General features: G+C 43.7%; 1 protein-coding gene across 1 annotated transcript in view; it reads right to left on the bottom strand.

Annotated features, from left to right (window-relative positions):
• Positions 1–3,942: 3,942 nt before the first annotated feature.
• The window catches only part of LOC135080992 (lutropin-choriogonadotropic hormone receptor), a 78,605-nt gene continuing 70,177 nt past the window's right edge, over positions 3,943–12,370 (bottom strand). The window contains exons 14-17 of the mRNA XM_063975717.1: positions 11,661–11,826; positions 10,646–10,756; positions 5,427–5,621; positions 3,943–5,351 (exon numbers count right to left, since the gene is read on the bottom strand). Of these exons, the coding sequence (XP_063831787.1) occupies positions 3,943–5,351; positions 5,427–5,621; positions 10,646–10,756; positions 11,661–11,826 (1,881 nt within the window). The remainder of the gene's footprint in view (positions 5,352–5,426; positions 5,622–10,645; positions 10,757–11,660; positions 11,827–12,370) is intronic.

Consider the following 12,370-nt stretch of genomic DNA (forward strand, 5'->3'; position numbering starts at 1 on the left):
CAATTAAAATTGAAGGTTGGCGAAAATAATCGACATTATGGTTTTAATAACTTTTATAAACGTCGACATCATTTCAAAGAGTTTGGGCGTAAGCGATGTTAATTACTTACGTTTACGAATTATTGTAGCTCTCCCTAACGTTTTGTGGGGCGCATGTTGATTATGTTATTATAAGCGCTTACGCGTCCAAGCTTACAATCGATCAACATCCGACGGCCTAAAATAGATGCTACTGAAGGTTAACAACTAAATTAACTACTAAATGCGTAATGACTTTAGGTAGTTCATGTTCCAGACAGACAGTTCGCGTACATACTTCTATCTATGAGTATTACAATCGATTTATTGGAAAACAACGAACCACTTGTAATTTTTACGAGTAAAGTCGTAGAGAAAAAGAGAGAGTACCTACATACCATGAGTTCCTGTCGTGTTCTGCGCCCGATCTAATATAGGTAAAGGCAGACCCTGGCTGGATGCTGTTTTTAAAAAATAAATTGAGTTTGGAATGGAAACAGAGTTCTTTTTTTTGCGACTGAATGGGTCGCGTTTCTGAAGTTGATACTGAAATATGACCTAATGACGTTGATGATTGAAGGTCCTTATTAGTAGGGATAGTGTAGCATATGCGAAAAGAAATTTGGTTTCTTTGCTCATGTGATTGTAGCGCCTAGAGTGGGTGCATGTAGGCATAGAAAAAGTAACAGAACTAGTTCAACAACTTTCCGGGCTTATTGACATAATTATTATTTAAATGTTTACATCGTGTTCTCTCAATACCTTCCTCAGGAGGTGGACGAGGAGAACGAGGAGGCGTGCCCGGAGGCGGCGGCGGCGGCGGAGGAGCGGCGGCGGCGGCCCGACGTGCTGGACGAGCGCCTGGCGCGCCAGTTCGCCGAGTTCCGGCGCCGCCGCCCGCGCGCCGCCGCGCTGCGCGAGCGCGAGCCCGACGACGCGCCCGCGCCCGCCTCCGCCTCCGCGCCCGATGTGTCCCGCGCCGCGCCCGCCACCTGAGAGCGGAGCGCGAGCTTGTTCCCATGGACACGCACCACTGTTGCCAGTGCTTGTACTCGAAGACGTCACACGCCCGATATTGATGGGAGGAAACTAGGGAGGAAACTCCACAATTTGCAAACTGCATAGAAATTAGTTAAAAGGTCTGGAAACGTGATCTCCCGTCCAAGACAAGACTTAAATGTATATTACCTAAAATCTCCTAAATGACGTGTGCGTCGCTATCTTGTAGGTCACTATCCAAAGTTTGTTTGCTAATAGCGTAAGCCAGGCAATAATCACAGACTGAACTAAAATTAATTCAAGATGATACCTAGTTACCTACTCGCCTTTTGCTAGGTGTAAAGCTGCTTGGAGTGTACAGCTGAACACAGACGGCACCTTATTGGGATTACAAACATAATATACTATGTATGTAGGTATTTACTTAAAAAATAATGTGGAATGTTAATAATATTGGTGCATCTAAATTCTTTTATCGCCTGTTATTTAAAAAGTTGCTTTGCCTAGGTACTACAAAACACAGGGACTGACGAATTGTATTTTTTTTTAGTTTTAAGTGTAAAATTAAATGTAGATTTAATTAATCTTGTAATCGTGTAGGAAACAATAACGTAGAGCGTTTGTTAACTGATTTATTTTAAATTTAAGGTGTTCTACGTGAAACTACTTGAAGATGTAATGGTATTTGCGATTTGTTGTTGAAATTAAATAAGTAATTTCTTAAAAATCTTAATGATCTACAAAGACTAACTACACTCGCGAGCAAAAGTATGGAATCACCATACTTGTTCCGAGCGTTCGTAAGAACTAAATGACTAATCCCAACTAGTCCCAACTAATATTATAAATGCGAAAGTAACTCTGTCTGTCTATCTGTCTGTCTGTCTGTCTGTCTGTCTGTTACGCTTTCCCGCTTAAACCTCGCAACCGATTTTGATGAAATTTGGCATAGAGATAGTTTGAGTCCCGGGAAAGAACATAGGATAGTTTTTATCCCGGTTTTTGAAACAGGGACGCGCGCGATAAAGTTTTTCTGTGACAGACAAAATTCCACGCGGGCGAAGCCGCGGGCGGAAAGCTAGTAATATTATAAATGCGAAAGTAACTCTGTCTGTCTGTCTGTCTGTCTGTCTGTCTGTTACGCTTTCCCGCTTAAACCTCGCAACCGATTTTGATGAAATTTGGCATAGAGATAGTTTGAGTCCCGGGAAAGAACATAGGATAGTTTTTATCCCGGTTTTTGAAACAGGGACGCGCGCGATAAAGTTTTTCTGTGACAGACAAAATTCCACGCGGGCGAAGCCGCGGGCGGAAAGCTAGTAGAAGATAATTAAAAATGGTACCATCTTAAAGGTAATGTTTTACACTTTAAATTGATACTATAAATACATACATAATCATTCAGTTCTTAAAATGGCTCGGAACCAAACACAACGGCGTGATTCCATACTTTTGCTCGTAAGTATAGATACTCATTGAAAGAGCCAATACTCACAGTCAGCGAGGAAATATAAGTGAAGACTAGGCTTAATAAAATCTTAGAGGATTTCAATAAAACGTCCATCGTGTTCGACGACTTCATTTATTTATTAATGGCTTGTACAATAATTTAAATAACACTCTCAATCACGCGTCCTCGGACACATCAATAAATAGACATGGCTATGTACAACTAACTCTTAACATGCTTACGGCTAACTATAAAATAGTTATAACAAACAATATATCTGACGTTTAACAATATATGTATACGGGGCGGGACGTCGCACTACGTGTAACAGTTGTATACTACGAAGATCAATACAATACATCAGACGGCAGTTTCCAAGCTTATAATATAGGTATTATTCATAATGTACCTACTAATACTGCAAGTATAATATACTCGTACCTACCTACATGTAAAAAATATTTGTAAATGCTTTATTCCTATTTATTATTACGAGTTATTAAGACTCCGTAAAAATATTCTTGAGAACATGATCAATAAACTCTTTGTAAAAAAACAAAGTAGAGAGTAGAGTTAAATATTTGAGTTTCAGACAGTTAATTTGATTTAGATGTTTCTGAGAAGGGTTTTGTTTTGGCACTTCGTAGTTCGTACTAAGAAAATTATAATATTTAAGTCTCATAGTTGAGCATATCATTGTAGTAATTTAATTAAAATCACTGTTAATATTCTTATTATAGTTCCTATTGAGTGATTCTATGCCGTCGTACTTGACTGCTGGCAAATTTAGTGAAAGTATTTGTTTCTAATTAGCTTACGTTACTAATTAATGGCACCGGCGAGACGACGTAGTGCAGGTCCCCACCCCTCCTCTCCTAAGTATCAATCATGTACATCATATAAAACTTATCTCTTTGTAGCAACGATCAAGATCCTTAAAGCTATTGTTATACTGGTAATCGAATACTGTTCTTTCGTAGTTATTCACAGATAAAGCATATTATTCAGCAGCATGGACAAATGTAGTTTATAAATAACAACAATAGTAATTTAATCTTTGTCAAAAATATACACTACATACCTATTGTAGACGTACACAGTACGGCCGGTACACACACTATGTTTAATATAGCGTAACGAGTGTAGTCGTATTCTTAAACAGATCTATGTCGTATAATTGTCTAAATAAATAGTTTATTTCGTTACAATATTTTATATTTTTATCCTTTTCTACTAAATAAACGTCTCGCGGACCGTTTAATACTGTACAAATTACATTTATCTTATTTATTTGTCAACTTCGTTTCCTACGTTCGCCGCCATTCTTCTCGAACAGTTCGGCGGTAGACGGCTCCGAGCGCGGCGCGCGGCGGATGACTACTGGACGGCTCCACGGGCGCTCGCACGCCGCGCACCGGCCGGGGAGGGAGGCTTCAGTCTTCGCGGGGCCCGGCGGCGGGCCGGGGCGCGGCCGGTCAGCGCGCGTCCGCCTCGTCCGGCGCCTGCTCCGGCTCCGCCGCCGACGGGATCGTCTGCAGGTGGCGCGGCGCCGGCAGCGCGGGCGCGCCCGGCGACAGCGGCGGCTCGTCCGCCGACACCGCCGGCTGGCGCGTCAGCCGCGGCCGCGCGCCCGCCGCCGCGCCCGCGCCCGCCGCGCTGCCGCCCGAGCGCGACGTGCGCCACGTGCCCGTCGACGCGGTCGCGTTCGAGCCGGACGAGTCGTTCCTCGACGACGACAGGTTCGAGTCCTGCGAGGTCTTGCGCGCCACCAGCCACGAGGCGGCGCGGCGCGGCGGCGGCGGCGGCCGGCCGTACGTGCGCCACGAGTCCGAGCGCGACGACGAGAACTCGACCGACGACGACACGGAGCCGGCGCGCGCGGGCGCGGCGGCGGGCTGGCGCGGCGCGGGCGCGGGCGCGGGCGCGCGCCGGCCGCACGCGCGCAGCCAGCGCAGCAGCCGCTCGCCGCCGGCGCCGGCGCGGGGGGCGGGCGCGGCGGGCGCGGGCCGCGGCCCGGCGGCGGCGGCGGCGGCGGCGAGCGCGTCGGCGGCCGGCAGCAGGCGGCGGCAGGCGCACGTGGCGCCGTGCTGGCCGCGCGAGGAGCGCTCGTTGAGGCTGTTGGTGTTGGCGGGCGTCTGGCGGTTGCTGAAGTTGGACGAGTGCCGGCAGCGGCCGATGCCGCGCGTGACGCGCGACTCCTCGATGGCCTTGCAGACGAGCGCGCAGTCCTTCTTGAACTGCTTGGTCAGGATCGCGTACAGGAACGGGTTGCAGCACGAGTTGAGCGGCAGCACGAACACGGTGAACACCTTGGCCTCCTCGAGCGACACGAGCTGCGCGCCGAACGCGGCCGTGAGCGCGAAGAACGCGATTGGCGACCAGCACAGGAAGTCGGTGAACACGAGCAGCGCCATGCGCTTGGCGATGCGCGAGTCGTTGGAGTTCCAGGCCTGCGAGCCGCGGATGGCGCAGTACATCTTGAGGTAGCAGCCGAGCAGCACCAGGAAGGCCACGCCGTTGATGGCCAGCAGCGCCACCACGTAGCCGAGCGCCAGCGGCGTGCCGGTCTCGAAGGGCAGGCACACGGCGAACTTGCGGTAGTCGGACACGCCCAGCAGCGGCAGCGCGGCGGCCACCAGCGAGAAGGCCCAGCCCACGGCCATGACGGCGGCGGCGTGGCGCAGCGACAGGCGCTTGTTGAGGTGCATGGCGTGCGTGATGGCGTAGTTGCGCTCCAGCGTGATGACGGCCAGCGTGTACACCGACAGCTCGCTGGACAGCACGCCCAGGAAGCCGGCCAGCCGGCAGCCGCCCGACATCTGCCACGCGATGGCGTGCGCGCGGAACTCGCCCAGCGTGCCCGCGTCCACCACCGCCAGGAACCCTGCGAACGCAACGACGGGAGTGAGTCCGAGTCGTCAGGGAGCGGGTACACGAGAGGCTCGACGAGGCGGCGTACCGAGGTAGACGCCCATGAAGAAGTCGGCGGCGGCGAGGTTGGTGACGAGGAAGCGCGGCACGTCGACGCGGCTGCGCGCGCACAGCAGCACGAACACCACGGTGCCGTTGCCCAGCAGCGCCAGCAGGAACACGGCCCACACGCCGCAGCGCAGCGTCCACCAGTCGAACAGGTCCACGCATGGCAGGAACGGGCCTGCCCACACAGTGATTGTATTATTTACGAGGATGTAGCGAGCATGATTTTCAATTTATTTTTTAACATAACCTCAATCCGATTGTAACCTCAATCTGCTTGAACGGACTTATTATTCTCTGTTAACTAACTAGGTGAGTTACCGTTAATGTAGTGCCTAATCTTTGCCTCATTAACGGACTAGTGGAGTTTCCGGAATAGTAGGTAAGTAATTGTATTAAGCTGCCTTAGACGTACAAGATTTATTACGATTGTTATAATGGGCACCTGTTGAAGTGGAGCTACGAAAAGTTTCCTTTCGTAAACTCATCAATCTCGCTCTACTTCGGAACTAATTTCAGTGCGTGCTCAGTGTAAAACACACCCATTTTTTGTAAAAAAAATACAGTGAATAATGTTAGCGTCATATTTATATTTATACAATAACTATTGTTATTTTAGTAATTTTTAAATTGATTGTAACAATGAAGTAATAATTAACCTATTTTATTTAATGTATTTTATTTGATTTCCGTTTATGTTGGTTCAATTAACTAGGATTGCAACAAATATTATTTTAATAACTACCGGTAATTTTATTAATATTTATTGTCGATTATAATGGTAAAATATAAAACTATTTTTAGAAATATTTTATTATTATACACTTTCTTTAGTTTTCAATCAATTTCTGTTACGAGTTGTTAATTTGACTACAATTACAAAAGCCAGTCAGAGACGTCAGCCAATCGGAAGCGTCGACCAATCACAGCACACCGACTTGTGGTGGGGGTGATTGAGCGGGGCATTCGATAGCAGAGCGAGAGTCAGTCTTGATCGAGCGCTGAGCGGAGTAACAGTTAAGGACGAAATATTAATATTGTAAAAGTGTTGTGTGAAATATACTGTGAAAGTGCTGAAAAGTTATACGGAGTTTAATTTCCACTGACCTGACCCAATAGGTCAGAAGTGGGATTACCAAGAAAATTTTGCATTTTCTTACGCCCACGAGCCAGAAAACAAACGTAAGTACGTTAGTAAATTTGTAATGGTTAACCTAATGTACGAGTATTTTTTTTTTTTCTTTCACTCCCTTCTTGTTCTTTTATTATTTGACTTGATCAACAAATATGAAAAGGTTTTTCACTTATTTTTAAGCTATTTATGGGCAAACTTTTTTTTAATTCCTCTGATAAATTGCGAAGTGATAGAGAAGTAAAAAAATATATATATATATATTGTCTTGCAACTGGGAAATATTTGACTTATTACGCCGCTAGGTGATTAAATTTATCCTGGCATTTGCTAATTTTATGAAGGTTACATTGCTCTAATTACTATGAGGTTTAAATGTAATTTTAAAATACAATATTCGATTTATAATACGCATAGATGTTCCTATTAGGCAGTGGTATCTACTTTAAAGTATAAAATTGAGATGGTACTGATATGACATTATATTAAGCTGGTCTCTGTAAGTTTCAGATAATTGAAAAATGATGGAGGATAGCGATGATGCCCTAGGTGGAGGGTTTGATAGAAGGGATGCCCTAGGTGGAGGGTTTGAAAGGAGGGATGCCCTAGGTGGAGGGTTTGAAAGGAGGGATGCCCTAGGTGGAGGGTTTGAAAGGAGGGATGCCCTAGGTGGAGGGTTTGAAAGGAGGGATGCCCTAGGTGGAGGGTTTGAAAGGAGGGATGCCCTAGGTGGAGGGTCTAAAAGGAGGACAACCCTAGGTGGAGGGTTGAGGATGAGGTACAAAGGGGTACCTGAGGAAAGGGATAAGGAAGGGAATACATCTGATGAAGAAGGAAGTGTTATACTACCTTCAAGGCAAGAAGGCGTACGACATGCTACTTGTAAGGGGAGAACAAACCGATCTTCACGACCAGTATTGCGGAGACGACGCTATACTACTTCGTCGTCGGAAACTGAAGGAGAGCCACTCTCTCCACCACCAAGGGAGAAAAGAAGCTCTAGGAAGAGGCGCGGAACTGGTGACTCAAGGAAAAGGGCACGGGTCATTTATTCATCTTCAGAATCAAGAAATCAGTCGCCATCTCCGAAAAGAAAAAGACCATTGGAGAACAGAGAGGAGGAACGGGATACCAAGTTAGTAGATAAATTTCTGTCTATTTTAGAAAAAGTTAAGAGTTCGGATAAGCCGAAAATTACTTTTAATTCGAGTGTGATACCGGAGTTCGACCCTTTATCTAGAGATCAAACTGTCTCGACATGGATCACTAAAGTAGAGGAATGTGCCGAGGTTTATGGATGGGAAGAAAGGGAGATTATCCACTATTCCCTACCAAAATTAAGCGGCGTTGCTAGAACATGGTATCAGGGTCTAACTTCGATATTACATACGTGGTCAGAATGGAAAAGGAAACTAATTGAATCCTTTCCATGTAGAGAAGATTATGCCGAACTCTTAACCGAAATGTTATCTAAGAAGGCTAAATATGGTGATTCTTTAGAGCATTACTATTATGCAAAAATTAATTTGATAAATAGATGTAAAATCACCGGCAAACAAGCAGTAGATTGTCTTTTGTACAGTATAGAGGATCGGGCAGTAAAAGTTGGTGCCCAGGCAGCACAATTTCGAGAGCCAGAACAGGTGCTTAAATATTTCAAAACAGTTAAAATAGGGCAGAGCAGAGACAACCAAGATACGATGAGGAGACGTTCTGAAAACAACGTGGATTGCGCAGATTCTTCGAAATCAGGTAACACCAACCCCATAATTAGGTGCTTCAACTGCAACGAGATCGGGCATCCAAGTTTCAAGTGTGAAAAGACGGCATCTTCCGTGAAATGTCACAACTGTAATGAGGTGGGTCACCGTAGTTATAAGTGCGATAAAGCTCCTTCTAAATGCATGACATGTGATCGGGTTGGTCATCTTACTTCCAACTGTTATAAAAACATAGGAAAGTCAGTTTCTAATGAGTCCGAAAATACTTCAAAACAGAAACTTGTATCTTAAGTAATGACAGAGGTTACTGGTATCAAAAAATGTGTGTAACGGTATGTAATGGATTTAAAAGTAAATGGGTCTATAATTTCTTGTCGCATCGATCTAGGGAATAAATGCTCTTTAATTCAGATTCCAATTCTCTGAACCTAAAAATGGTTTATCTAAATGATGACGCAACCTTGCCAACCCTCAGTGGTGTAGGAGCTAATATGGTCATTACGCTTGGAGTAGTAGTTGCCACGGTACCTAGAAGATCAATATAATATCAGATAATATCATCTCGTACTTAGTGGAAGACGTTCTGGCGCGTCCTGTCTTGTAAGGTCTTCCTTCTTCTTCTTCTTCTTCTTCTCTTATTAATGGCGATGAACTTGTGTTCTTTTTCGCAACGTCTTGTAAGGTCATCCCTTTACTGAAAAACTAGACATCCTTATAATTCCCTAACGATATTAAGTTTGGCTCTTGAGGTTCTCATGTATGTATACAATGCGCGCAATCCAAGTTTCTGCTGATTGCGAATTGCTAGATTTTAAAATTGATGTAAAGGTCACGTTACGTGGTTTGAGAGGTCAGGAATATTATCTTACAATTATAAAAATATTATAGATGTCTCACAGAAACCGATATGTACCTATTATAAAGTATTTCAAGACTTTGTCGTGTCCTACGATATAAAGCATATTCAAAAGGCCCAGGACTAGTGGGCAGGTTAAATATTTTAGATTATCGCACTATTTTAGATGCATTATCCACATCCATCCATCCATGGCGGCGACGACAAATGATAGGATAAGCACCTACAAACATACAGGTTGGTATTGGTACATTACTAACATAAGACGACACCGAAGAGCCCTTCAGAATTGTAAAAGTGGAACAGAAGGTAAAGTATGCCATTAATTTTTAAGCACTGGCCACACAGTACAATGATAGAGACCTGGTACGCGTGGAGAGGCAAGTACCTACCACACGATGGTAAATAAAAAGATGGAAACCTGTAGTAAACTATCAAGATCCCTACCGTATAGTCCTCGATACTGACAGGTTTGTTATTAAGGACACACCTTTTACTCGAAAAAGTGGGTAGATTTGGATGAATTTCAAAAAAAATTTGAGTCTGAATCATCTGAAAATGACATTGCAAAAGATGAGTAAATAGTAGGTAAATTTAAATTGGGTAATGTCCTCTCTCAGAAACACTTGTAACATGTTGATTGTCTGTTGTAATAATAAATAGTATGATGTCGGTGACTTTATATCCACTTTATTATATGCTTTTAATATATCTATATGAAATAGGTAATTATAATTTACACCAACTCTTTATGATTACCTAGTTTTGTAACTAAAACCAATTTGAATTAGTTCTAATATTTATTTTAAGTCTATTAGGATGTTTTTTTTTTCCATGAAATGTCAATTATGTTATATTGCACGTTATATTTTTTGTTTAAATGAAATAATAAGCGATGGGACTCGCTTTAAGTAGGATGGCCGAGCTGTTAGCGTCATATTTATATTTATACAATAACTATTGTTATTTTAGTAATTTTTAAATTGATTGTAACAATGAAGTAATAATTAACCTATTTTATTTAATGTATTTTATTTGATTTCCGTTTATGTTGGTTCAATTAACTAGGATTGCAACAAATATTATTTTAATAACTACCGGTAATTTTATTAATATTTATTGTCGATTATAATGGTAAAATATAAAACTATTTTTAGAAATATTTTATTATTATACACTTTCTTTAGTTTTCAATCAATTTCTGTTACGAGTTGTTAATTTGACTACAATTACAAAAGCCAGTCAGAGACGTCAGCCAATCGGAAGCGTCGACCAATCACAGCACACCGACTTGTGGTGGGGGTGATTGAGCGGGGCATTCGATAGCAGAGCGAGAGTCAGTCTTGATCGAGCGCTGAGCGGAGTAACAGTTAAGGACGAAATATTAATATTGTAAAAGTGTTGTGTGAAATATACTGTGAAAGTGCTGAAAAGTTATACGGAGTTTAATTTCCACTGACCTGACCCAATAATAATGAGTAGTGGATACTGACCAGGCAGCGGCAGGCAGTGCACGCGGCGCGGCGCGTCGAGGCGCGCGTCGGCCGGGCCCGCGCCGCCCGCGCCCCAGCCCGCCAGCGCCGAGCTCGCCCCCGACGCGTTCACTGCGAGCAGGAACGTCACGATATAAGGGTTCATATTCTCTATTGAGTGCTTACACTCAGCTACAGCAGTGCATCATCCAAAAACTTTAAGGATACACAATATCATAAATGTAGGAGAAGTGTTGCGTTTGAGTACATGAATTTGGAAATCGTTTCGAGTGTATGTAGCAGATTAAAAAACATTGTCCTTTTATTGAGTACCTACCTAGTTGGCTGCCAAGTAACTTACTTGACATAATTAACGACTTACATTAAGTACCTACTTAGTAAGTAATTTATATCATTAATTTTATTGATCAAAGTTTAACCATCTGCTTTCTCATTCTCCAAGCACAATATTAACCGATTCATAGTTCGAAGTTGACGGTCGAACTTGGAAAGTGTAAGGTTGATCTAACAAAGATTAGGGCCCAGGTGTTAGCAGATTGTTGTTGTTTCGAAACTTCATCAGGACTACGACTTCATCGTAAGCTCAGGGGACATAGCTTCACTATCAATTTGCTAAATATCAGGTATAGTTTTTAGAGATAATTTACTTTTGGTCGTAGTTGTCGTAGCCTCTCACAACTACTAAGGGATGGAGCAGCTACGATCCGCGACTACGAACATCTCTCCAGACAGTGCTACGAAAGTCCCGTAGTAAGATCCTTAAAAATTTTAATCTATGTTTGCTACGGTGTCCGTAGGCTGCGGACTACCCCAATGTGCTACGAATTTTCATATTTGCTACGAGATAGATGCTAGGAGTACCGGTCAGTGACTACGAACTTTTAAAATGCTGCATTATAAAACTATGAGTCTTTATTTTATGAGTAGTTTGGGGTAATTGTTGAGTATTTACAAACGCTGATTAAAATGTAGCTCGTATTGTATGTGAACATTAACTTTGGAGGAATATACTCACAGAGATGGGGCCAGATGTCGGTGAGGTTGGCCCAGGCGGCGGGGTCGAGGCTCTGCGGCGGCAGCAGCACCAGGTCGCTCAGGCCCTCCTCCTCCGCGCCCTCCGCCGCCTCCTCCATCAGCGGCATGAACTCGCAGCAGTGGTACGCGTACGAGAGCACCAGCGTCTACGGAAAATATTCATAACTTACTTACTATTACCACAGAATAAGTAATAGTACAGGTACAAAAGGATTACTCCGCAAGACGATTTAAATAAATGCGAGTCTTGCTACGACGCGATAAAGTGGAATTCAGCTCGCACAGCACTACGTACCTACAATTTTATTCACCTACAAGTTTTGTCTCTTTCTATCGCGTGCCTCTGAACTCTTCTTACGCTGTTAGGGTTGCTGTCTAGTGAAAAAATAATTAATCTACTTATATGTAATGAGGTACGTATGTAGGTAAGTACGCATTCATTATGGAAAACCTTGGGAAAGGCCTTTGTCCAGCAGTGGACGTCATTTGGCTGAAACGAACGAACGCATTCTGAGCAGTAGTCATGGTAGGTTAAGTTCCTATACTATCCTAAGAGTTATTGATTACCTACATGGCAAACATACCTTTCAGCATCTTTGGGAAGCGAAAAAAAAGATAAATCCGGTAGATTTCTTTTCGAATTTAAACACCCGAACGCCGCACAATATTTCTTTCTCTTTATGTCCATTT

The sequence above is a fragment of the Ostrinia nubilalis genome, chromosome 19 (genome assembly GCF_963855985.1).
Source record: "Ostrinia nubilalis chromosome 19, ilOstNubi1.1, whole genome shotgun sequence".
NCBI lineage: Eukaryota > Metazoa > Arthropoda > Insecta > Lepidoptera > Crambidae > Ostrinia > Ostrinia nubilalis.